Consider the following 27,361-nt stretch of genomic DNA (forward strand, 5'->3'; position numbering starts at 1 on the left):
AGTCTACTATCCCTTTCATTTGCCACACTCAAGGCTCCCCATCACTAAATGTCTTATATTCAAACATTGACAAAAATGTGTACTAAGAGTCCTAATAAGATAAATAAGCAAGAAGAAGAGGATGAAAGGAGGAGAGGAGGATTGGACTTACCCCTGTAGAACCATAGGGTATGGGTCCCTGTCCTCTGTTGGGGAGGTCTGGACCATCTCTTGCTTCAGCTCCCCTATCTCAAACGCAAACGTGTCTATCAGCTACACACAGAGGAGGAGAGAAAGAGAGGGAGTGAACGAGTGTACATGGGAGAAGGAGAGAGGGACTAGGTCAGAGACAGAGGGAGAGAAGGAGGAGAGGGTGAGAAAGTGAGAGCAAACTAAACAGATTTTGTGAGTAAGATGGAGAGAGAGATAGAGAGTGATCAACGTAAAGGTAAAGAATGAAAACAGACATTGAGAAAGGTTGAAAGTAAACTGAAAAGAGAGAGGTAGAGAGAGAGAAAGCAAATGGAGAAGTGTCCCTCACAAACAGATAGGGAGGCACAACATGAAAAAGCCAGGAGCAGGGAAATGGTTAGTCACTTTTCCTGTGTATACCTCACTTCCCTCCTTGGGACAGGAAACACAGCGACCTAGCCCCCCCCCCCCCCCCCCCCCCCCCCCCCCACCATCTCTCTATCTCCCACAGATACAATAAACACGTTAGTTTACAGGGCTAAAAGTCTCCTAATCTAATCCTTATCAAGGGAAGCGTAAACATCTGGAAGATAGCTAGCTATGCTAACACAATTTGCATCCCAACATGACACCCTATTCCCTATGTAGTGCACTACTTTTGACCAGAGTCCTTTTCCCACTACATAGGGAATAGGTTGCCATGTGGGATGCAAGCCAAGGAGAGGGACAAAGAGGAAGGAGGAAGTGACTCAGGCCAACAGTGTTTGATGGATAAACCTCTATCTTATCTGACAGGCTATTTCCATAGTGAAGATAAATCTGCCCCCCGCATTGGACTACAATGACATCAAAACTGAATATGTTGTTGCTTGTCAAACTATATGTCTAGGGTTTGACACCATGGGTCCATATCAATAGTCTTAAGAGGCTTTCTCTCCTTGTCTCAATTCCTCCTTTCAGGACAAGTAGGCTTTTAAGGTGTTTCTCTCACTAGTTTGTGTTTCTACATTAGTGAATATGTAGGAAACAAGGAAAGAAGAGAAGCCTGTAGGTTCTTACCAACTGTGTTACATAATCTGACCACTAGGTGGAAATATTTCCCACACCACAGACCCCCTAATTGTTTGTTCTGAGTAGAAGTTGCCAATAGTCACAGATCTAGGATCAGCCTACTGTTTCCCAATCCTATCATGAACGATTGGTGGGAAAAACACAAAACCGACCTTAGATCAGCTAATCTATTGCACTCCCCATAGCTGCACAGTCCAGACCACTATAACCACTAACCACTAACCACAGACCACTGGTTCCCCCTGTTACTACACTATAACAGGGACTATGTGGAGCCAGCTCTGTCTCTGTCTCTGGTGGTCTGACGTCTTTTAAAACGTTAGTGAGCTAAGACAGAGCTGAGTATAGTTATAAACTGAAGAGAGACAAACAGAGAGAGAGAGAGAGACAAAGAAAGACATAGAATGACAGTCTGAAAGAGAGAGAGATAGAGAGAGGGAGAGAGAGAGGGAGAGAGATAGAGAGAGGGAGAGAAAAAGAAAGAGGGAGAGAGAGAGAGACAGAGAAAGAACAAGAGAGTCTGAAAGAAAATTAGACAGGGAGAGAGGGTGAGAGAGACCCCTCTCCCAGAAAATTAGACAGGGAGAGAGGGTGAGAGAGACCCCTCTCCCAGAAAATTAGACAGGGAGAGAGGGTGAGAGAGACCCCTCTCCCAGAAAATGAGGTCAAATGAACACATTTATTATGAAAGGTCTTCAATGGTCTACTCTGGGCATAGTGCCCTGCTATGGAACTAAATGGCAGCATATATACAGGCCCTGTTTCAGCCCAATTACTTTTATAGTGGAACCACTTATATATTTTATTTAGCGAAAACAAAGTCCCTTAGCCAAGCGATTGCTTCCGGTCCTGCTGTGTTGAGGGTGAGTAGGCCTCCACTGAGTTTGTAGATTGGACAGACTTCAGAAATGTGGTGCATGGTTTGCTCCACCCCACAGGCACATGGGGGCTTGCTTTAATGCCTCTGTAGCCATCAAGTGCTTTCATGGCTCACATCAATACCATTTTCCCAGAAACCCTAGACCCACTCCAATTTGCATACCGCCCAAACAGATCCACAGATGATGCAATCTCTATTGCACTCCTGCCCTTTCCCACTTGGACACAACTATGAACATCTATGTGAGAATGCTGTTCATTGACTATAGCTCAGCATTCAACACCATAGTGCCCTCAAAGCTCATCAATAAGCTTAGGACGCTGAAACTAAACACCTCCCTCTGCAACTGGATCCTGGACTTCCTGACGGGCCGCCCCCCAGGTGGTGAGGGTAGCGAACAACACATCTGCCATGCTGATCCTCAACATGGGGGACCGTCAAGGGTGTGTACTCAGTCCCCTCCTGTACTCCCTGTTCACTCATGACTGCACGGTCAGGCACGACTCCAACACCATCATTACATTTGCAGAGGACACAACAGTGGTATGCCTGATCACCGACAACGACGAGACAGCCTATATGGAGGAGGTCAGAGACCTGGCCGTGTGGTGCTAGGATAACAACCTCTCCCCTCAACTTGATCAAGACAAAGGAGATGATTGTGGACTACAGGAAATGGAGGACAGAGCACGCCCCATTCTCATCGATGGGGCTGTAGTGGAGCAGGTTGAGAGCTTCAAGTTCCTTGGCGTCCACATCACCAAAAACTAACATGGTCCAAGCATACCAAGGCAGTCGAGAAGAGGGCACGACAAAAACCTATTCCCCCTCAGGAGACTGAAAAGATTTGGCATGGGTCCTCAGATCCTCAAAAGGTTCTACAGCTGCACCATCGAGAGCATCCTGACTGGTTGCATCACTGCCTGGTATGGCAACTGCTCGGCCTCCGACCGCAAGGCACTACAGAGGGTGTTGCGAACGGCCCAGTACATCACCGGGGCCAAGCTTCCTGCCATCCAGGACCTCTATACCAGGCGGTGTCAGAGGAAGGACCTAAAAATTGCCAAAGGCTCCAGCCACCCTAGTCATAGACTGTTCTCTCTGCTACCGCACGGCAAGCAGTACCGGAGCTCCAAGTCTAGGTCCAAGAGGCTTCTAAACAGCTTCTACCCCCAAACCATAAGACTCCTGAACAACTAATCAAATGGCTACCCAGACTATTTGCATCTCCCCCCCCCTTTTACACCGCTGCTACTCTCTGTCATTATATCTGCATAGTCACTTTAATAACTCTACCTACATGTACATATTACCTCAACTACCTCGACTAACCAGTGCCCCCGCACATTGACTCTGTACCGGAACGCCCTTTATATAGCCTTGCTATTGTTATATTACTGCTGCTGTTTAGATACTTGTCCCTTTTCATTCTTAATTCATATTTTTTAAACTGCATTGTTGGTTAGGGGCTTATAAGTAAGCATTTCATTGTAAGGTCTACCTGTTGTATTCGGCGCATGTGACTAATAACATTTGATTTGGCGAGGCATGGGATGTGGACAGTCCTGAACCTATTGAGGGTGGACCACTCCTTCCCGGGGAGGTTGAAACTACTGGTGCCCAGGAAAATGCGGAGGAAAAATAACACATATCCTTCCATATCTCTCTTGATCTATCTTTCTCTCTTACCCTTCACCCACCTCTTTCTTTCTCTTCTTTTCCCATTTTTATCAATCACATCACATTGGATACAATGCTTTTTCCATCTCTCACTCGCTCTCTCTTTCCACCTCTCTCTCTCTCGCCACACAGTCTTTCTCTCTCTCAGGAGGGCTGTGTCCAACAACAATGTTGTCATTAACTCTAGCTCTTTAATGAGTGCAGATTCGGAGGTAAGCGATTCTCTGCATGGGCTGAAGTTAAAGCCATGATGATGGAGTCAATGGGGAACCGTGTTGTTTTGACCTACAGAGAGCGCTTTCACTGGGGCTAGGGAGAGTGGAGAGAGGGAGAAAGAAAGAGAGAGAGAGAGAGGAAGAAAGAAAGAGAGAGAGAGAGAGAGAAAGAGAGAGGATGGATGGAGAGACAGAGGGAGAAAAGAGATAAGAAGAGACAGTACAATCTCACGTCTATCTGTCAGTGTATACATTCACTCTGTAAGTCTCCGTAACTCTTTGCATCGCACATCCATAACCTCGTCTCAATCCTCTGTTTACGGTAGACACCTTGTGTAAAGGTTATCAACTGAAGCAACAGTATATGGCTAAATACACAACAGTTGCAGTATAAGGCATCCTTCTAATGCCGGATATACAGTGCCTTGCGAAAGTATTCGGCCCCCTTGAACTTTGCGACCTTTTGCCACATTTCAGGCTTCAAACATAAAGATATAAAACTGTATTTTTTTGTGAAGAATCAACAACAAGTGGGACACAATCATGAAGTGGAACGACATTTATTGGATATTTCAAACTTTTTTAACAAAACAAAAACTGAAAAATTGGGCGTGCAAAATTATTCAGCCCCTTTACTTTCAGTGCAGCAAACTCTCTCCAGAAGTTCAGTGAGGATCTCTGAATGATCCAATGTTGACCTAAATGACTAATGATGATAAATACAATCCACCTGTGTGTAATCAAGTCTCCGTATAAATGCACCTGCACTGTGATAGTCTCAGAGGTCCGTTAAAAGCGCAGAGAGCATCATGAAGAACAAGGAACACACCAGGCAGGTCCGAGATACTGTTGTGAAGAAGTTTAAAGCCGGATTTGGATACAAAAAGATTTCCCAAGCTTTAAACATCCCAAGGAGCACTGTGCAAGCGATAATATTGAAATGGAAGGAGTATCAGACCACTGCAAATCTACCAAGACCTGGCCGTCCCTCTAAACTTTCAGCTCATACAAGGAGAAGACTGATCAGAGATGCAGCCAAGAGGCCCATGATCACTCTGGATGAACTGCAGAGATCTACAGCTGATGTGGGAGACTCTGTCCATAGGACAACAATCAGTCGTATATTGCACAAATCTGGCCTTTATGGAAGAGTGGCAAGAAGAAAGCCATTTCTTAAAGATATCCATAAAAGTGTCATTTAAAGTTTGCCACAAGCCACCTGGGAGACACACCAAACATGTGGAAGAAGGTGCTCTGGTCAGATGAAACCAAAATTGAACTTTTTGGCAACAATGCAAAATGTTATGTTTGGCGTAAAAGCAACACAGCTCATCACCCTGAACACACCATCTCCACTGTCAAACATGGTGGTGGCAGCATCATGGTTTGGGCCTGCTTTTCTTCAGCAGGGACAGGGAAGATGGTTAAAATTGATGGGAAGATGGATGGAGCCAAATACAGGACCATTCTGGAAGAAAACCTGATGGAGTCTGCAAAAGACCTGAGACTGGGACGGAGATTTGTCTTCCAACAAGACAATGATCCAAAACATAAAGCAAAATCTACAATGGAATGGTTCAAAAATAAACATATCCAGGTGTTAGAATGGCCAAGTCAAAGTCCAGACCTGAATCCAATCGAGAATCTGTGGAAAGAACTGAAAACTGCTGTTCACAAATGCTCTCCATCCAACCTCACTGAGCTCGAGCTGTTTTGCAAGGAGGAATGAGAAAAAATGTCAGTCTCTCGATGTGCAAAACTGATAGAGACATACCCCAAGCGACTTACAGCTGTAATCGCAGCAAAAGGTGGCGCTACAAAGTATTAACTTAAGGGGGCTGAATAATTTTGCACGCCCAATTTTTCAGTTTTTGATTTGTTAAAAAAGTTTGAAATATCCAATAAATGTCATTCCACTTCATGATTGTGTCCCACTTGTTGTTGATTCTTCACAAAAAAATACAGTTTTATATCTTTATGTTTGAAGCCTGAAATGTGGCAAAAGGTCGCAAAGTTCAAGGGGGCCGAATACTTTCGCAAGGCACTGTATAGCGGATAGCCCACTGCAGTCATGAAGATTGGATAACAGAACGATTATGACATGACGATTGGATAACTCTCAGAGGCAGTTAGTGTGGTCTGACTAAAGAGGGAGAGATGAAGGGAGAGGATACTGATGGAAGAAACAGCAGCATGAAACTAAGACACAGCGGAACGGACCGTGCTCATTATGTCTCTAGGAATAGACCGTGTTCCTAAAACAACGTCATGAAAGGGTTTAACCGGAGGCTGCATAAAGGGCTGACAACTACTCTGTGTGTGTGTGTGTGTATTTTATGGTTGCTGTGTGTGCATTTGCGATGATTCCAACGACTGCAGCAGGCATTGTTCAAGCCTCACACTCTCCATCTGTCCTCAACTTGAGCGCTATTACACTATGTGGCAACATAAGATAAACCTGGGAACAAAAGTAAGCTAACGGATAAACATAAGAGTAAACTTAACTTACCTTAAAGAAGCTTCCTCTCCTGTCCATATGACAGTCTGGTCTGGGCAGCGTAGCAGACATGATTAGGTCTGAGTCTGTGAGTCCATCTGAGACCTACACTCTCGGAGAAAAGGGTACGGTTAGGGTACAGTATTTTTCCCTGGGTTACAAAAATATAAAATGTACCTTCAGAGGTACACATATGAGCTCACATGGCCCTGTTCGGTACCTTTTAAGGTACATGTGTGGATAATCTAGTATAATGGTACCTTTTAGGGTATATGTGTGGGATAATCTAGTATAATGGTACCTTTTAGGGTACATGTGCGGATAATCTAGTATAATGGTACCTTTTAGGGTATATGTGTGGGATAATCTAGTATAATGGTACCTTTTAGGGTACATGTGCGGATAATCTAGTATAATGGTACCTTTTAGGGTATATGTGTGGGATAATCTAGTATAATGGTACCTTTTAGGGTACATGTGCGGATAATCTAGTATAATGGTACCTTTTAGGGTACATGTGTGGATAATCTAGTATAATGGTAACTTTTAGGGTACATGTGTGGATAATCTAGTATAATGGTACCTTTTAGGGTACATGTGCGGATAATCTAGTATGATGGTACCTTTTTATACAATCATCGGAGGTATGGCTTAGTGGGGGCGTGGTTTTCAGTTAGTTATTTTTGGCCACCCGTGATTGGAAATGTTGTACCAGTTTAAGTGGTCTGTGGTTATGTTAGTTCAAGTGTGAGCATGTCCACTGCCAGTTCTGAAGTCTTTATAAAGGCAACAGAAACGCATGCGACAATAAAGAGCTGTAATTAATATTGTAGCAACGTTAACCAAACACTGAGCGACCTTGTCAATAGGTACCTCTTGGCGTACTGGTTAAGGTGTTGGCTTTGCAGTTGCTGGACGCAGGTTTGAATCCCGGTCGGAACAACCCACCGAATTCGCTAAATTGGTGTTAGAAGTAGGATGGCGGAGAGGCGTGTATATATGAGGGCCTTGGTATAGAGAAGTGGTACATTTTTGCCACTTAAAAGGAACAAAGGGCTTTGTCACTGTGGTGGTAACCTAAAAAGGCAGATATGTATATTTTGGCTCTTTTAAGATAGAAACTGCAAGACTACAATTACATACCTACAAATAATGGAACAATGGACATACCTTACAGGGTACCACTACAGTGACAAGCGTTTGTACACTTTAAGTACAATTCAGTACTTTTTTTCTGAGAGTGTATATGGAGTCAAGCACAAACACATACAGTTGGTGATGGGGCTGATGGAAATTCAGTTTCTGGCCACATTGAGAGAGCAGACAGGGAATTGTTGTTGTTGTTCTTCTTATAGGCTCTACCTGTCACGTTCACTGTCTTCAAACTCCCTGTCATAGATGAGCCAAGGAGCAGCGTGCATGTAATTCCACATCTTTAATAAAGTGAAACCTTCACAAAAAACAGGTAAACAGAAACCGACCGTGACGCAACCGTGGCGCACACAAACACACACAGAAAATAAATAATTACCCACAACATTAGGTGGGAAAAAGGCTGCCTAAGTATGATTCCCAATCAGAGACAACGATAGACAGCTGCCTCTGATTGGGAACCACACTCGGCCAAAAACAAGAAATAGAAAACATAGAATGCCCACCCAAATCACACCCTGTCCTAACCAAATAGAGAAATAAAACGTCTCTCTAAGGTCAGGGCGTGACAGTACCCCCCCCCCCCCCCCCCCCCCCAACAAAGGTGCGGACTCCTGCCGCAAAACCTGACTCTATAGGGGAGGGTCCGGGGGGGCATCTATCCTCGGTGGCGGCTCCGGTTCGGGACGTAGCCTCGCTCCGCACGCTGAACCCTCCACTTCTGTGGAACCGGACCGTGGATCGTTGCCGGAGGAACCGGACCGTGGGATCATCGCCAGAGGAACCGGACCGTGGATCATCGCCGGAGGAACCGGACCGTGGATCATCGCCGGAGGCTCTAGATTAGGAACCCCCGCTGGAGGCTCCGGAATGCAGACCCTCGCTGGAGGCTCCGGACTGCGGACCGTCGCTGGAGGCTCCGGACTGGGGACCGTCGCTGGAGGCTCCGGACTGGGGACCGTCGCTGCAGGCTCCAGACTGGGGACCGTCGCTGCAGGCTTCGGACTGGGGACCGTCACTGCAGGCTCTGGACTGGGGACCGTCGCTGCAGGCTCCGGACTGGGGACCGTCGCTGGAGGCTCCGGACTGGGGACCGTTGCTGGAGGCTCCGGACTAGGGACCGGAGCTTCCGGACGGCTCTCTAAGGTCAGGGCATGACACTACCAGGACAGTATGAAACTATCTCTGTCTCTCTGATGTAACATCATCACCAACATCCCCTTGTCTTATCTCGTCCCTTTCTCTCTCTCATCTTTGTACTCTAACAAGAGTAAGCTTAACTTACCTTAAAAAAGCTCCCACTCCTGTCCATATGACAGTCTGGTCTGGGCAGTGTAGATGGCAGCGTAGATGGCAGCGTAGCAGCCATGCTTAGGTCTAGATGTCTGTGTTTAGGTCTAGACGTCTGTGTTTAGGTCTAGACGTCTGTGTTTAGGTCTAGACGTCCGTGTTGACGTCGGCTGGAGTCCTATGGGGTCAAACAAACAGACAGACAGATTAGCTGTGGTGAGACTGGAGAAAATTCCATCTATGGCCACAGCAAGTCAACAAATGACAGAGGCTAGTAGGACAGTATCAAACTCCTTCCCTCTCTCTGTCCCTCTAGCTAGCTTCTTTCCCATGTCCTTTCATTTAATCTATTTTCCAGCAATTACAGCCATGGTTCCAACATTGTTATTCCTCTCCTTTTTCCCATAGTAAGTTAATACAGGCTGTTTGGCCTGTTTCAGTCTTTCAGTGAACCTTGATGTACCCTTGATGTTACAATAACTTTTAATTTCCTCTCCCATAGACCAATCAAGGGCATTCATCAACAATTTTTTCTGCGCAGGTTAGCGTTTTGTCATGAATCTTGTTCTGGAGGCAGCTCTGCAGAATGGTCACTAGCTGGCACAGCCACAAAGTCATAAAGTCTGATTTTAAACCTAACCCTAACCTTAACCCTCCACTTGACCATACTGGGCAAAGACATTTGAATTCAATCACTTTTTGACAGCATTCCTTTTGATTTAAACTAAACTTTGTATGTCATTTTGTTTTACCTCAATTATCAAAATACTTGTAAACTGTTGTAGCTTAGACCATATTTTACACCATCTGAGGTTTTTGTGTTGTGCCTGCCATCAGTTGTGACACAACATGCTCTTTAATACAGGGATGGTGTCATATTTTGGCTGAATAATGTATTAAAATGGGATTAAAATAAAAAACCTCACCTTTCAAATAGTACCACAAAGATGGTTGGAGGTCCACACATCAGAGAATGTTGTCTTGAAAGGTAATAACTGTTATTATTATTATACTGTAAAACTTCCATAGGAAACCTTTTGAAATCATCGAAATATAGACAATAGAATAGATATGACCATTTAAGTTGACATTTGACAGTGGGTGGACCGGCGGTCATCTTTGTAGTAGTAATTAGTAACTCAGTCATCAAGTTTGCAGAAGACAGAACAGTAGTGGGCTTTATTACCAACAATGACAAGACAGCCTACAGGGAGGAGGTGAGGGCACTCGGAGTGTGGTGTCAGGAAAACAACCTCTCAATCAACGTCAACAAAACAAAGGAGAGGATTGTGGACTTCACACCCCTATCCACATCGAAGGGACAGCAGTGGAGAAGGTGGAAAGTTTTAAGTTCCTCGGCATAAACATCACAGACAAACGGAAATGATCCAACCACACAGACAGTGTAGTGAAGAAGACGCAGCAGAGCCTCTTCAACCTCAGGAGGCTGAAGAAATGTGTCTTGTCACCCAAAACCCTGACAAACTTTTACAGATGCACAATCGAGAGCATCCTGTCGGGCTGTATCACAGCCTGGTACGGCAACTACACCCCCCTCAACTGCAAGGCTCTCCAGAGGGTGGTGCGGTCTGCACAACGCATCACCGGGGGCAAACTACCTGCCCTTCATGACGGCTACAGCACATGATGTCACAGGAAGGCCAAAAAGATCATCAAGGACATCAACCACCCGAGCCACTGCCTGTTCACACCGCTACCGTCCAGAAGGCGAGGTCAGTACAGATGCATCAAAGCTGGGATACTGAAAAACAGCTTCTATCTCAAGGCCATAAGACTGCTAAACAGCCATCACTAACTCAGAAAGGCTGCTGCCTACTTTGAGACCCAATCACTGGCCACTTTAATAATCATTAGTCACTTTATACAAAGCCACTCTAAATAATGCCACTTTAATAATGTTTACATATCTTTCATTCTCGTTCGGCCATCGCTCATCATTATGCTTATATGTACATCTTCTCATTCACCCCTTTAGATTTGTGTGTATTAGGTTGTTGTTGGGGAATTGTTCGTTTACTTATTAGATATTACTGCACTGTCGGAACTAGAAACACAAGCATTTCGCTACACTCGTATATACATCTGCTAACCATGTGTATGTGACCAATAACATTTGATTTGAATTAGAAGTTCAAATGTCAATTCAATTTCAATTTCAATGGTGCACCGGCTAAACTGCAGTGGTCTGAAGGGATAGGTCCATTCTATGAAATATATTTCTATGATTGAAATGACATCAATGATCATGACACCCATAATCTATGATTTAAATTGGATAAATCTCAACTGAAACTTTCTGAGCACTTCCACAATGGGCAAATATGTATGGAAGGTTTCGTTCAAACCAAAAGGGGTGCCTGTCAAAAAGTGATTGAATTCAAATGGATGTACCCCACTGCCAACCCTAATCTAAAATGAAAACCAAAAAGCAATTTTTGGAATTTTTACAATACAGCCAATTTTGACATTGCAGCTGTCCCATCTAGTGGAAATAACCCAGTTCTGCCTCCAGGATAAAATTCTTCCCAATAAATGTCAACCTGCGTTATCCCAAGGCATGCTCACACCTAGGGCTGCAAGACATTACTCTTCTGTGTGTGTGTGTGTGTGTGTGTGTGTGTGTGTGTGTGTGTGTGTGTGTGTGTGTGTGTGTGCGCGTGTTTGTTTATTTTGGAGAATGAAAGTGTGTTTGTGTACGCACAAAATGTGTATGCATAGTGGAGGGGTGTTATTGGAGGCTGTAGATGAAAGGGGACAGTTGTGCACCCCTCTCTCTCTTCTCTCCCCCGATCTCTCTCCATTCTACGCTGAAGCCTTTAGCAGGACCCCTGCCCTCTCTCCTCTCTCTTCTCTCTCCTCTCTCTCTGGCAGCAGTTCAGTGAGATGTTCTATTCACTTTCATCTCCAACAGGAAGGAAGTGATCCCCAGAAAAGAGAATAAAAGAAACAGAGGAGAGGAATGGAACGGCCTAGTTTCCTGTCAGATAGCGCAGTACTGGCAGGAGTCTCTGTGCTAAGACATTCTCAGCTGGAGTTCAGCAGATTTAATTGGGAACTTATTCATCAGTTCTGCACGGTGTTGTGTGCAGGGTAATGGAGGCTTTTAAGTGTGTCATCATCGTTCAACATTTCACAGCATTCTCCCATTCCAAACAGAAACCATGTCTTCTATTTGTTCTCAAATGAGCCTCCCATACTAAAATACAGAGATTATTGTTACCATTATGAAAGACTGTAAAGAAACCTAACCGTGGACCTGAAGTGAAAGACGTTTTCAGTCCATCCCTATCCCCAGCTGGTCCGCCTGTCTGTGGCTGGAAGCCTGTCGTTGTACAGGCCTGCTGTTTCCTGACTGGCTCACAGAGACATGGGGTTATCTTCAGTTCTGCATGGCTGTTTTATTTAGGCTGGGGAACACAGTGATAACGGAGGAACACATGTTCCTTCACCCTGCCAGGTCATTGTCAAGGGAGTTTCTCAGGAAACTACTCTATAAATCCAACCATGGTGTGTTGTAAAACCCAACTGAGAAAACGTTGTAACCGTAAGTTCCACCTGGTGTCTTGTCAGCAGAAAAGGTATTGGGAACAAAGTCTTCTGACCTCAATGGGACGACATGGTTTAATAAATGTACAATAAAAATATAGCCTGTCTTTAAAAAAGGGGAAGTCTGGTTTGATTTGAGAGCCGTCGACTAGCAGAAGAGGAAACAAAACCTTTACCTGCTGAAGAGGACATTTCCTGGACAGCAGTCCTTACTGTTCTGACTGTGTCTCTGACAAATGACTGCACCACATATCCCCTTTCCCTGTTCTAGGAACAGTCTGATTTTTATGAATATTCTAGTTCCTATAGCAACTCTCATATCCTCTGATGTGTGTTCCTATAGTCGAATAACTCAATAGCACTGCTGTCTGTAGGCTACTATGTACGCATGCCTCTCATGAAAATGCATGGAATCTAACTATCTGGGGTGAACACTCTCTGTCACAAACCATAACATGAGACACACAGTGCATGCTGGGTATTGGGATTAACAGGAAGACAGCCCCGGAGCCGTGCGGAGTACAGTGGCAGTTCAGCTCAGGCAGAATGAACTGTGGAAATGTCATTATGTTCACTCCACTGGCTCAGCTTGGTCGAGACTAGACGAGAGTGTAGACAAACAAGACCATGGGGTTGGGGGAAAAATCACTACAGTAGATTATCACAATATTATTTTGACTATATTATATCGATTCTATGACTCCAAGAACCGATTCTCTAAAAAAAGGTAGTTAACATTAGCTAGCACTAGTCGGCTGTACCGGCACCACATGTATTTCTCCTCCTGTAGCTTGGCCACAATATATTTTTTTTTAAAGGCGAGCCAACATGTTTTCAGCACGTTTATTTCCATGACTAATCAGAACTCGTTTTTATCACGTCTCTCTCTTGTCCCTCTATAGCAGACATATAGTGTAGTGAGCAATATGTTTGGACCAACGGATCGCAATATCGAACCACAATGCATGTAGAACCGTGATACATCGCGATACATATAGAATCGCAATACATATCTTATCGGCATCTAAGTATCGTGATAATATCTCATGGTGAGGTCCCTGGCAACACCCAGCTCTGGAAGAGAAAACCTCACCGCATCAGACGTGTTAATAACAGAGATACTTTCTGGAGCACAGTAATAACAGAGAGAATCCAGGTGATGGAAACGATGAGACTATTGCCTCTGCTGTATCCAACGGCAAGAATGTTGACATCTAGTTCAGAGGGAGCATTTCAAAGTGATGCATGCTTATAATCATAGTCATCAAAGAGAGAGGATATTCACACAAATCAGAGAAATTTTGTTATTGGCCGTGTCTGTGAGTGTGCGTGTGTGAGTGTGTGTGTGTGTGTGTGTGTGTGAGAGTGTGGGTGTGCCTCAGCTGCAGACTAACAAAGACCCATCTGAGTGAGTTTCTCCACACAGGAACACAGACAGGCCCCTGGCACTGCAATCCAGCAACACAGAGACACACTGTTCCACAGACAGGACCAATCTCTCTCTCTCTATCTGTGTGTGTGTGTCTGTGGCTGTTTGTGTGTGTTTGTGGGTGCGCATCTGTGTAAGTAACCTTTCATTAATTGAGGTTTGAGAATGTAGAAGTGAACAACTAGAGAAGCACTCCATTCTACATACCCTGTTCCTCAAACAAAACTGTAATTTTCATAGAGGTTTAAAGACTAGCTAGTAGCCTAATCAGTCATTATTTTGACATGTTATCTCTCTCTGTGTGTGTGTGTGTGTGTGTGTGTGTGTGTGTGTGTGTGTGTGTGTGTGTGCGTGTGTGTGTGTGTGTGTGTGTGTGTGTGGCAGGCCATGGTTTACATTATCACAAAGGATTGGCATGACACAACGTCTGCCAACATCTGCCAGCTCCTACACTATGGGGAAACAACTTGTTTTTTATTAGAGAGCCAACCCAGGCAGCCTAATGCACAAAGTGTGTCATATTGGGTGCGTAACAACAGCAAGCAGCACATAGCAGCAATACCAAGCAGAAAGTAACTCAACAGAAACAGACAAAAACAATAGTCCTCACACAACACATTTGGACAACCCTTCAGTTAAGGTCTAGACTCAATCTGTTGTCACTCTCAAGACACTTGAGATTAGGGGGTCCTTTTGAAGCCTCAACTTCGCCTCAACTTTATAACGCACACACGCACGCACACCCACACACACACACACTACTGCTTAAAACTGCTTGTGTCCTTACCAAGTAGCCCATCGTACTGCCTGAGTGAAATCCTGTGTGAAATGACACCACTTGTGCAGTGGTCCTGCTGTAATAACAGATAAAGAGGAGTAGCAGGCAGCTGGATAAACACACAGACAGCAACCCTGGAACACTGACAGAAAATAGTTCCCATGTGGGGGGTGGGGTCCTGTTATTGCTCAGACCATAGGCAACAGAGTGGAGGGAGTGTGTGTGTGACAGTGTGTATGTGTGTTTGAGAGAGAGGGGAGAGAGACAGAGATCAACATATTATAAGAGTGAGTTTATCTACATAAGGCATGCTTCTCTGCAGCTTGAAGAGGATTCCTCAGCAGCAGAGGTACTGTTACAGTAGTTTAATCAGAGCTGATCTCATAGCAGAGACTGACATGAAGAACTATCCGGACCATCCTGTCTGTGTATGGCATGATAGCTTTTCTGTTCTGTATGTGGGTCAGTGTCTGGTTCAGGAGGAGTTGTTGCAGGACCACATGAACCAAGTGGCCCATAGCCTGGTCCCAGATCTGTACAGACTATTTAGTGTTACAATGTCCATAGGTCGACAAGACAGCTCAAACAGACCTGGGATCAGGCTAAGTGACCCATATGTTTGGTGCTGAAACATTAGCGTGCAATTAAAGGGAGATCTGGGAAATGTCAGAGCTGTCTGAGACATACAGTGAAGATAACCTTTCCCCTTCTTCTCTTCCTATTTTGATTCATCCTCTGCCACTCAGATAGCTGATTGACCAAGAACCTTCAAGGCCTTAGTCACAGACAATAAATTCCCCCTCTGTCTCCCCTCTGTCCGCCCAGATGATAAAGCACTGAAGTGCAACGGCCTCTTGTTGCTGTGAGAGCAAGAGAGAGAAATATCAACAAAGAGAGGCGGAACAGGGCAGATCCAGAGAGAGAAGCAACATCAGAGGTAGTGTTCATCAGGCTACACCGTAGAAAAATGTTTTGCAACGGAAAACTAAAATATGTGTTCTGATTGGAAAAATTCAGGTTGTACCTCCCAATTTCACAACATGTTCTCCCTACTGAACATGACCCAGGAGTAATCCTGGATAGGGTGAGAGACCTGGAGGCAACAGAGCGGAATGAGGTTCACACTAGAGTCACAGGTTACTAGTTGATGCCCCCTCTGTCCCCTCTGTTGGTTATGTAACATAACTAACTGTAGTCCCAAGAGAAAGCTTAAGGCCCTACATGGCTTGAAAGTTCACACCTTACGAACTATGAAGACTTCGCCTGATAGAAACAAGCACGAACCACCTAAAACACCAACCGTACGTTGGGGAGGAAGGGAAAGATGAAACACAGACACTGAAGCTAAACAACAGATACTGTGGCCACAGAGCAGTCCGTTGCTTTGTAATGGAGAGAGAACAACAAAAGGAGAGACAAAGACGAAAAGAAAGAGATACTTGAGGAGGTTCCATAAACGACCCTGACAATCTACCTAGAAGAACAATGACTTTGGCCTGATAGGGGACGGAAGAAGAACCTGGCACTATTTAAAAGAAGTTGAGTAATTGCATTAAATAAAAACACTTCAGTCTTCCAAGGAAACAAACACGTGTCGTTAAGCGCCAGACGTCGTCACTCTGTTGTGCCGGCCAACTTTCTGCTCGAAGGAGACACGCGCGGTGGGTTTAGACGACCGCCGAAACACGCGTTGAGTTACGCGACGACAGCGGAGACGTTCGCTAGCTAAGATCCCTTTTTTCCTTTAGATCATAATGAATCACATTATGAGGACGGATCCTAGATTATATGGACAGATCCTAGATCAGCGTTCCTTCTCTGAGATGCTTTGTAGACCCATATTACTCTCAGAGGGATTATGTAGTGACTGAGCATAGGAGCTTATAAAGAGCCATGAACTAGTGTTGTCATGATACCAGTATCGCCGTACGACGATACCAGATTTTCCTTTTGCAAAAAAAGGAAATGTGTGCTATAGCCTGGAAAAGAAACAAATATGACTCTGGGTGACAACATAAAGCTGTTTGGTTCCAGCATGAGGACGGTTTTCCTCAGGAAATGTACTCTGCTTCATGTTTTGTTTCCTTTGCGTCCTTACGCCCTAGTATCATATTACGCCCTAGCACATTGGTATCATAGAAGCACCATAATAAACATTGCCAAGCAGTACATAGCCCACCAAGTAGGCATGTTGCTTGTTATAGTAGTAGCTGTTTACAGTGACTAGAAGGATAAACGCTGTAATTCCAATGGCCAGCATTAACAGAGGTCTTTAGAGAAACACATGGAGAGAATACAAGCTCAAAATAAACACAGCCACCTCAACTTAAATGGGTTGTTACAGCAAGCACCAGGCACCACCACCACCGCCCTATCAAAACTTACTTTCCACTCTGTGATTTCTCCTCTATGGTCAACACCAAGTGGAAAAGTTGGGAGTTGTTTTAGCACATTCTGAATTGAGTCACATGACTCAAAGCACTGGGCCACTCCCAACTAAATGAGAACCAGAAATAAGGGTGAAGACCGAGGATGTAGTTCTCCACTTAAAATAAGTATGTGTAATGTCTCTCTCTCTTCAGATGTCTTAGCCACTGGGAAGCAGATATTAGGAGACCAGGAAGGATGGGGCAGAGAAAGAGAGATGGGGGAGGGAGAGGAAAGAGAGATGGGGGGAGGGAGAGGAAAGAGAGATGGGGGGAGGGAGAGGAAAGAGAGATGGGGGGAGGGAGAGGAAAGAGAGATGGGGGGAGGGAGAGGAAAGAGAGATGGGGGGAGGGAGAGGAAAGAGAGATGGGGGGAGGGAGAGGAAAGAGAGATGGGGGGAGGGAGAGGAAAGAGAGATGGATAAAGACAAAAGGAGGGAGCAAGGCCAAGAAACCAAGAGGGATGTTGGTTAGTTATGGCGACTCCACACAAACCCTTCCACTAGGCCTCAAACTGAACGCACTAGCACTCTGTGGTGTTGAAAGGAAACCAAAGTAGGCCATAATATATCGTAGTATGTAGGGAGAGTAGTTCAGGGTCTGCTGAGCGCTCCAATACTCTCTCTGTCTGGCATATTCTGAATTCCAATGACATTAGTTCAGCTTGAAAATGAAGGAAAGATTATTCAAAAACTCATCTGTAGGGTTAAAGTTGATTTTGGGGGTCTTCTAACCCCCACCATTGATGATGTTGTTATTAATTTGCTTACGTGCCATTGTACTTATGCTCACTGTGTAGCTGAATATTGAGGCCTCGGTGTGTGTCTAGCTCTCTGCCAAAACCCGCAGCCCAGCGTCAGTGAGGAAAGGGACTGAGGGTGATAGCGAGACGCAGAGAGACAGCGTCTGTTTTTCTCTGAAACAAGGGCAGATTTGCATGCCGCTGAGACAGGTTCTCAGAAACCGTGTGTTAAGAATGACCTGTTCTTTTAGCTGCACGTGCAGGGTTTGACATGGGAGAAGGTGTGATCTCAGGTTTATTTTTCCTCTTGCCAGGCCGTCATTGTAAACAAGAATGTGTTCTTAATTGACTTGCCTGGTTAAATAAACGTTAAATAAAATAAAAGGTAAAAAGTTATGTAGGCTACAGTGAGAGTTAATATGAATTTAAAACTGGCAGGGTAGTACATCTTAAATATACAGTTACAGAATCATTTCCTCAAGCCATACAACGAAAACCTGTGATATTGAAGATGTTTGAACCTAGACAGAAAGTGTGTGTGTGTGTGTGTGTGTGTGTGTGTGTGTGTGTGTGTGTGTGTGTGTGTGTGTGTGTGTGTGTGTGTGTGTGTGTGTGTGTTTCTATGCCGTGCAGGAGTAAAGCCACCGGTACAGTCTGATCCTGTGAAAGCGTTCAGTGGGATATGTCTTTGGGGAACAACAGGGCGCAATCCTCACGGCTGTAACTTGAGTGCCTGCTTCCTGATGACATCACCCACTACAAAACCATGGATATTCCAGTGTCACCTCAGAAGGCAGAGAAATGTGTCTAGACAGCATTTGCAACATCTGACTTAGCCAAAGCTCTAGTTCAGGGGTTCTCAAACTGAGGTCCAGGGATATATATATATATATATATATATATATACAGTGCCTTGCGAAAGTATTCGGCCCCCTTGAACTTTGCGACCTTTTGCCACATTTCAGGCTTCAAACATAAATATATAAAACTGTATTTTTTTGTGAAGAATCAACAATAAGTGGGACACAATCATGAAGTGGAACGACATTTATTGGATATTTCAAACTTTTTTAACAAATCAAAAACTGAAAAATTGGGCGTGCAAAATTATTCAGCCCCTTTACTTTCAGTGCAGCAAACTCTCTCCAGAAGTTCAGTGAGGATCTCTGAATGATCCAATGTTGACCTAAATGACTAATGATGATAAATACAATCCACCTGTGTGTAATCAAGTCTCCGTATAAATGCACCTGCACTGTGATAGTCTCAGAGGTCCGTTAAAAGCGCAGAGAGCATCATGAAGAACAAGGAACACACCAGGCAGGTCAGAGATACTGTTGTGAAGAAGTTTAAAGCCAGATTTGGATACAAAACGATTTCCCAAGTTTTAAACATCCCAAGGAGCACTGTGCAAGCGATAATATTGAAATGGAAGGAGTATCAGACCACTGCAAATCTACCAAGACCTGGCCGTCCCTCTAAACTTTCAGCTCATACAAGGAGAAGACTGATCAGAGAGGCAGCCAAGAGGCCCATGATCACTCTGGATGAACTGCAGAGATCTACAGCTGAGGTGGGAGACTCTGTCCATAGGACAACAATCAGTCGTATATTGCACAAATCTGGCCTTTATGGAAGAGTGGCAAGAAGAAAGCCATTTCTTAAAGATATCCATAAAAAGTGTTGTTTAAAGTATGCCACAAGCCACCTGGGAGACACACCAAACATGTGGAAGAAGGTGCTCTGGTCAGATGAAACCAAAATGTAACTTTTTGGCAACAATGCAAAATGTTATGTTTGGCGTAAAAGCAACACAGCTGAACACACCATCCCCACTGTCAAACATGGTGGTGGCAGCATCATGGTTTGGGCCTGCTTTTCTTCAGCAGGGACAGGGAAGATGGTTAAAATTGATGGGAAGATGGATGGAGCCAAATACAGGACCATTCTGGAAGAAAACCTGAGGGAGTCTGCAAAAGACCTGAGACTGGGACGGAGATTTGTCTTCCAACAAGACAATGATCCAAAACATAAAGCAAAATCTACAATGGAATGGTTCAAAAATAAACATATCCAGGTGTTAGAATGGCCAAGTCAAAGTCCAGACCTGAATCCAATCGAGAATCTGTGGAAAGAACTGAAAACTGCTGTTCACAAATGCTCTCCATCCAACCTCACTGAGCTCGAGCTGTTTTGCAAGGAGGAATGGGAAAAAATTTCAGTCTCTCGATGTGCAAAACTGATAGAGACATACCCCAAGCGACTTACAGCTGTAATCGCAGCAAAAGGTGGCGCTACAAAGTATTAACTTAAGGGGGCTGAATAATTTTGCACGCCCAATTTTTCAGTTTTTGATTTGTTAAAAAAGTTTGAAATATCCAATAAATGTCGTTCCACTTCATGATTGTGTCCCACTTGTTGTTGATTCTTCACAAAAAAATACAGTTTTATATCTTTATGTTTGAAGCCTGAAATGTGGCAAAAGGTCGCAAAGTTCAAGGGGGCCGAATACTTTCGCAAGGCACTGTATATAGTAGGGCAGTCCCAGAATAAAATAATTATTGGATGGATGTAAAAACAGACTTGGTTTACTTGCTGTTTGAGGCGCAGAGTTTATATAGCCCTTATATACTGTATATTATGGCTGAGCCCATTTAGTCGACTGGTTGATTGTTTGGTTGATAGGCTGTTGGTCGACCGAGAGTTGTGAGTTAAGACAATTAGAAATACTATCAGATCCCCAAATGGGCACATTTATAAGCCTAATTTTGAGCGCAGGCCAGGTAGCCTAGGCCTACTTCTATATGCGTAATCAGGTGCACGTCCTTACTCAATACTGACAAGAGTGTTCCAAACAAAAGACAATTAATAAATTGACAACTTGTAAATGGAATGAAATTATAACCCCCCCAAAAATTCTCACAAGTGTAGACTAGGTTGTGTGCTCTGCAAACAGAGTGTCCACTCCAACAATGACAACGGTAAGAGAGTAATAATGATATATTGAATGCATTAACAGAAATGACCGTAACCCAACACATTGTAGATGAGATATTATGGTAATTAATTGTAAATGTACTACTGGTGATACTGGTGTGCCACCACCACGGCCTCCACAATGGATTAGTCCACACAGACAGGCCTCCACAATGGATTAGTCCACACAGACAGGCCTCCACAATGGATTAGTCCACACAGACAGGCCTCCACAATAATTTAGTCCACACAGACAGGTATGAATCAGACAGGTGTCTTGTGTACCATACATGTTTTTTGTATATATTTGCCAACTGCTCGACTAAAAAAATCTTGGTCGACCAACAGGCTATCGACCAAACAATCGACCAGTCGAAAATATAGATTGATTTTTATTGTTACCCATTTATTTTTTATTAATATTGGTTTTATTATACCTACAGAACATGTTGGGTTCAAATTTGATCAATCTTTCTTTCTTTCCTATCCTGTATTTCCTATATTTTTTCCATCAATATGCGAATAGCCTTTACACCTGCCTGTCTTACTATGCACCAGTGATAGTCACTGGGAAGCTTGAGAGCTGCATGTGGCTTTCAGGAACTTCATTGGCGGCTCGCAAAAATATAATTGATTTCGTAAGGGGCCCACGCCCAGCGGCTCATCATATTTGAGGGCCCTTAGTACACTACTGACCCTGTTTGGGTCAGGGCGCTAGAGGTTTACGTAGCAGGTATGCATAGGCTTTTAAGAGCCTGTATACATCCTAGACATGCAGCTTTCAGACTGTATACCTACATGTGTAACTACTCTGTCACACATCAAGGTTCTGGTGCAGAAAACAACAAACACCTGTTGGACCAACAGACTTAAGTCTCAGTCTCAAGGTAGTTTATACAGTAGAAAACAAAGACTCCTGGCTACTAAAATAACCTTCCATGCTCCCATCCAAAGGAAAAAGAAAAACCTGGAGCGAGATACAGACAGTATCTGGCTTAACTTACAGTGAGGACATGGTCTGGGCCTGGCTATGGGAAACAAGGGACTACTACCATAGTAACATAATCAAGCCATGGTAAAAAACCTGTGGTCCATTTATTTAAAAAAATCCTATCTGCTGATTCATATCCTCGTAACAGTGTAACTACCCACCGGCCGCCAAAATCTCTCAACCCTTGAACTTTAACCAGGAAAAAGATCCAAAAATGAATATTGACAAACATCTGGTAACAATTTCTGGCCAATGGGGTTGCAGGAGATGAGGTTGATTGTGGTATGCTTTCTCTATGTTCAGGTCTAGACAGGTCTGTGCCAATGTGTCCTCCAATGTTTTCCATGCGCTCTTCTTGGATGGGAAGATGGAAAGTTGAATGGACAGCTATGGGAAGAAAGCCCTCTATCGCTTCAAAGAGTAGCAAGGGGGGGGGGGGGGGGGGAGAGAGAGAGAGAGAGAGAGAGCACACTGCCTCCAAGCCTTTCCTTGAGGATAAGATGTGATATATGTGATATATGAGTGATGTATGATGATATGTTTGTATAAGGGCAAGTACTGCTTATCTGAACACATCAAACTGAACCAGGTCAGGTCAAACGCGGTCAGAGTAGCTACACCTCTGAACATGACCGTAGCAGGCTAATAAATGGTCTGAAATCCCCTTTTCGATGTCTGTTCCAGACATATCCCTGCTTCTTTTGAACTTGTTCCAAATCTCTTGGCCAAACAAGTAGCATACCCCCGAATGACTAAAGTTGGCTAAGTGTACTGTACTCAGAAGTGGAGTTAAGTCTATAGATAAGACCAAGTCAAATACAGCACATTGGACAGGAGGAATTCTTATCTGTGCCTGGAGAAATTGGTGCAAGTGTTATTACTCTTAGACTGGAAAAGCATTAGACTAAGAGATGTGTTACTGCTTGATGTGAACAAATGAATTAATCTGAATTATCCTTCACTTTGGACTTTCCAAGTAAGTCTGACGTGATACTACATACAGGCCCCTCATAGAAACTCACATCCAGACTTTCATATCACTGAGTGGAAAGGTTATGCCTATATGGACATTGCTTTGTCAGCTATGAGTTACACCCATTTTAACACTATTTAAAGCGGCAATCAGAAGTTGAAATAATAACAAAGGATTCCATGCCCCTGTTTTGGTAAAAAGCTGAAGGATGGGGCTGGAGAAATGTAATCACTCTCAAATGTATAGACTTAGGATGCAAGGACTGACCATTCATGTTCATGTTTTAACCATGTTTTTAGGCTGTATAGTTTTGTTTACTTGCACTTTGTTTACAAACATTGGAGTAAAACAAGCGTATATTTGGGGTTCTGATGTGGTATGACAGCTCATGAGGCATTTACAAGGTATATTCTTCAAGTATCAATGGGTACATATCAGTAATTGAAGTCCAAAATTGGATGTAGCAACAGCTGATTGCCCCTTTAACGTGCATTATTTTGTTAGCATTTATTCAACCAGAAAGATCAAGTCGCCGATAAACTATATATTTTTAAGTAACCTAAAATCTGTATTTATGACAATATCAAAAGAATAAGTAATCATACGTTTACAGTTCATACCTCAATTGGCCATAACGACAATATTGTTAAAACTGCATTAGTAAGCAACCAATGTTTGTAAACACTTATGGATAAAGACGGCGTAAAGTGCTTACCTAAACACAAAGTCCAGTCTCCTTGTGGCAGAAACCACACAATTCCAAGTGGTCTATGCGTGGTGCAACGCGAACTCATAGAGTTTTACTTTTGTTTCATATAGTTTTGCATCGTATTGTATAGGTTCATTCTTTTGAAGTTTCATTCTTGCCAAAACGTCTCCATTGCACTGAACTCCAGTTCAGTTCACATCGCTCAGGCTCAACCCTCTCCCGGTAAAAACACTGCAGCGCGAGTGCAAGACTCGAGCGAGTGCTAACCTCTAGATCACATGACCAGTTCTGGAACGTCTTCATGCGCTGATGGGGATGTTGGACGACAATCACTACAATTTATAACTCAGCTACCCTATGTCCATAAACCTTATTCAACCTTTGTCCACGTGAATTCCTTCCTTTGGTATTCTCATCCTGCTGATTTCCCAATGGACAATTGTCAGGTGTAAAAGAGGTCTTCTGACCTCAATGGGTCTTTCCTGGATAAATAAAGCTTAAATAACAAATGCATAATCACAATAATAACAATGTAGAAACTATTATACTGTATGTAAATCTGTTTATTGCAAGAAGGCCCCTGGGAGCAAAATATGACCGAATCCCTCCTAAACACAGAGTACTACGAGAGGCTAAATTAACCAGAGGCCCTCAGGAAAGAAAATGAGGATTTACAAACAATTCCAAAGACATGACTGTAAAATTACATTGGTTCTTGTTGAAACCAATTAGGGAAGTAGGCCTACATTCTAAATACTGTATTTTTTTGTAAAATAAATATGCTCGTCATAAGTTATTTAAACATGGTTTATAATAGCCTATATTCCCTTTTGATATGAACAGTATAACAACAGAATCAAAACAGAGCCTTTTGATCACGAAATACCTTAATTCAAATGTACACACGGAAATAATCCAGACTTATTATGAAGAGACATGCAGACTAACAGAAAATTCCTCTTCCATTCACGTAAAAGTGCCCAAACAGTTTTCTATGTGGCAAAATCAATAATCGTATTGTTTTACTGCCCCTAATTGAAAATGTACAAATACTTACACAACACACTGAGTCTGAGGACCATTCATGTGGCTACAAAGCATCAAAAAGATAGCGGACTGGTCCTTTAACCTGGTAACCATGGCAATCCTCATTAAAGTAAGCCATAGTCCGCGTTATCACATCTCCACTTTTGGTTTGAATACATGCTGTGGATACAAAGCACTGATACAAAGTGACAATACTGTTGTTGACAATATATGTTACTGTTTTGGCTCAAATACATCAATCAACACATCCACAATTGTTGTTGGTTTGAGGCCTTAACTGAATACCTGAACCTGTACTCACAAAATGTTTCAGAGTATGGGTGCTGATCTAGGATCAGGTGGGTCTGTTAGCTCATAATGAGTAGGATTATTTGGACAGCTGGGACCTGATCCTAGATGAGCACTTCTACTCTGAGACTCTGTGAACACAGGGCCTGGGATATGACAAGAGTTTAAGAAGCACTGATTTGAGAATACATGTGTTGTGCCAGTGCGAAAGGTTTGCTTGCTAGAAACTGTAGAAGTTGACACCGTTATTCCTAAGAGATATCAAATCTAATTCAATGACTCCCAAATGAAACTTAACTTGAATGCCCTCTGGTGGCTAAACCAGTCTAGTTAATGGGCCATGTCCTGCATCTGCCAAACTGTTCATTTTTACAATATTCAAATGCTGCAATATATACTATATTTGAAATAAGAACTATACAAAACTTGTAAATGATAAAGTTCTATATTCTTAAATATAAACAACATAGTCAGTTTTCCAGGATTTTGATTATATAATTGGTACACAGAATCTCAATAACATAGAAAGAAGAACATAAAGCATTCCATTTACAACTGGATCCACACGATTTTCTGATACCGATAGAGCAGACATGATCTGTGAATAAATGAACCCATAAATAAATCAATCATGATTATGTCTGCTCATTAACAAGATGTCCATATTCCTCCCCCACCCCCACCCACCCCCGCCCACAAACACACACAAAAACATACTTGCACGCATGCGTGGTGCAGACACACACACAGACAACACAAACACACATACACACACACACTTCAATCCAGCTTTAGCTCGACAGTGTACTGTCTTACATCACCTTCTATTCTAAAAAAATACGTATTTTCCTTGTTGTACTCAAACTGGGTAGAACATATTCTACTATTGCGTAGAAGGTATTCTGCTATTGTACAAGATTCTATAGCCTAAAAGGGTCCTAAAGTGCAGTAGTTACAGTTACATACAACTAGATGCTGTACAACAGAAACATATTATATAACGTATCTCTGTTCAATAAAGTGACGGTGCTGGATTCAGGGATATCCCTTATTTACAATCATTTTGGGATAAATTAGGAAAAATATACAGTACCAGTCAAAAGTTTGGACACGACCTACTCGATCAAGGGTGTTTCTTGATTTTCACTATTTTCTACACTGTAGAATAATAGTGAAGATATCAAAAGTATCAGATAACACACATGGAATCATGTGGCAACCAAAAAAGTGATAAACAAATCAAAATATATTTTAGATTCTTCAAAGTAGCCACCCTTTGCCTTGATGACAGCTTTGCACACGCTTGGCATTCTCTCAACCAGCTTCTTGAGGAATGCTTTTCCAACAGTCTTGAAGGAGTTCCCACATATGCTGAGCACTTGTTGGCTGCTTTTCCTTCACTCTGCGGTCCAACTCATCCCAAACCATTTCAATTGGATTGAGGTCGGGTGATTGTGGAGTCCAGGTCATCTGATGCAGCACTCCATCACACTCCTTCTTGGTCAAATAGCCCTTACACAGCCTGAAGGTGGGTTTTCGGTCATTGTCCTGTTGAAAAACAAATTATAGTCCCACCAAGCGTAAACCAGATGGGCTGGCGTATCGCTGCAGAATGTTGTGGTAGCAATGCTGGTTAAGTGTGCCTTGAATTCTTAATTAATCACAGACAGTGTCACCAGCAAAGCACCCCTTCACCTCCTCCTCCATGCTTCACGGTGGGAGCCACACATGCAGACATCATCCGTTCACCTATTCTGTTTCTCACAAAGACACGGCAGTTGGAACCAAAAATCTCATATTTGGACTCATCAGACCAAAGGACAGATTTCCACCAGTCTGATGTCCATTGCTTGTGATTGTTGGCCCAAGCAAGTCTCTTGTTCTTATTGGTGTCCTTAAGTAGTTGTTTCTTTGCAGCAATTTGACCATGAAGGCCTGATTCATACAGTCTTCTCTGAACAGTTTATGTTGAGACGTGTCTGTTATTTGAACTCTGTGAAGCATTTATTTGGGCTGCATTTTCTGAGGATGGTAACTCTAATGAACTTATCCTCTGCAGCAGAGGAAACTCTGGGTCTTCCTTTCCTGTGGTGGTCCTCATGAGAGCCAGTTTCATCATAGCACTTGACAGTTTTTGCGACTGCACTTGAAGAAACTTTCAAAGTTCTTGAAATTTTCCGGATTGACTGACCTTTATGTCTTAAAGTCATGATGGACTGTTGCTTCTCTTTGCTTATTTGAGCTGTTCTTGCCATAATATGGACTTGGTCTTTTACCAAATAAGGCTATCTTCTGTATACCACTACTACCTTGTCACAACACAATTGATTGGCTCAAACACATTAGGAAGGAAAGAACTTCCACAAATTAACTTTTAACAAGGCACACCTGCTAATTGTAATGCATTCCAGTTGACTACTTCATGAAGCTGGTTGAGAGAATGCCAAGACTGTGCAAAGCTGTCATTTAGGCAAAGGGT

The 27,361-nt window shown here is 43.3% G+C and overlaps 1 protein-coding gene across 3 annotated transcripts in view; it reads right to left on the reverse strand.

The window, feature by feature from the left end:
* The window catches only part of LOC110493527 (ras and Rab interactor 2), a 52,176-nt gene extending 28,346 nt beyond the window's left edge, over positions 1 to 23,830 (reverse strand). The window contains exons 1-4 of one of the 3 annotated variants that reach the window (XM_036949452.1): positions 23,554 to 23,820; positions 8,952 to 9,134; positions 6,527 to 6,619; positions 152 to 252 (exon numbers count right to left, since the gene is read on the reverse strand). In XM_036949452.1, coding sequence (XP_036805347.1) covers positions 152 to 252; positions 6,527 to 6,619; positions 8,952 to 9,035 — 278 coding nt within the window. In that variant the 5' untranslated portion in view covers positions 9,036 to 9,134; positions 23,554 to 23,820. Of the gene's footprint in view, positions 1 to 151; positions 253 to 6,526; positions 6,620 to 7,876; positions 8,075 to 8,951; positions 9,135 to 23,553 lie in introns of those variants that run through there. The other 2 variants (XM_036949454.1, XM_036949453.1) reach the window with 2 other exon arrangements.
* Between the last annotated feature and the right edge of the window lie 3,531 nt (positions 23,831 to 27,361).

Source organism: Oncorhynchus mykiss, chromosome 17, assembly GCF_013265735.2.
Source record: "Oncorhynchus mykiss isolate Arlee chromosome 17, USDA_OmykA_1.1, whole genome shotgun sequence".
Taxonomy (NCBI): domain Eukaryota; kingdom Metazoa; phylum Chordata; class Actinopteri; order Salmoniformes; family Salmonidae; genus Oncorhynchus; species Oncorhynchus mykiss.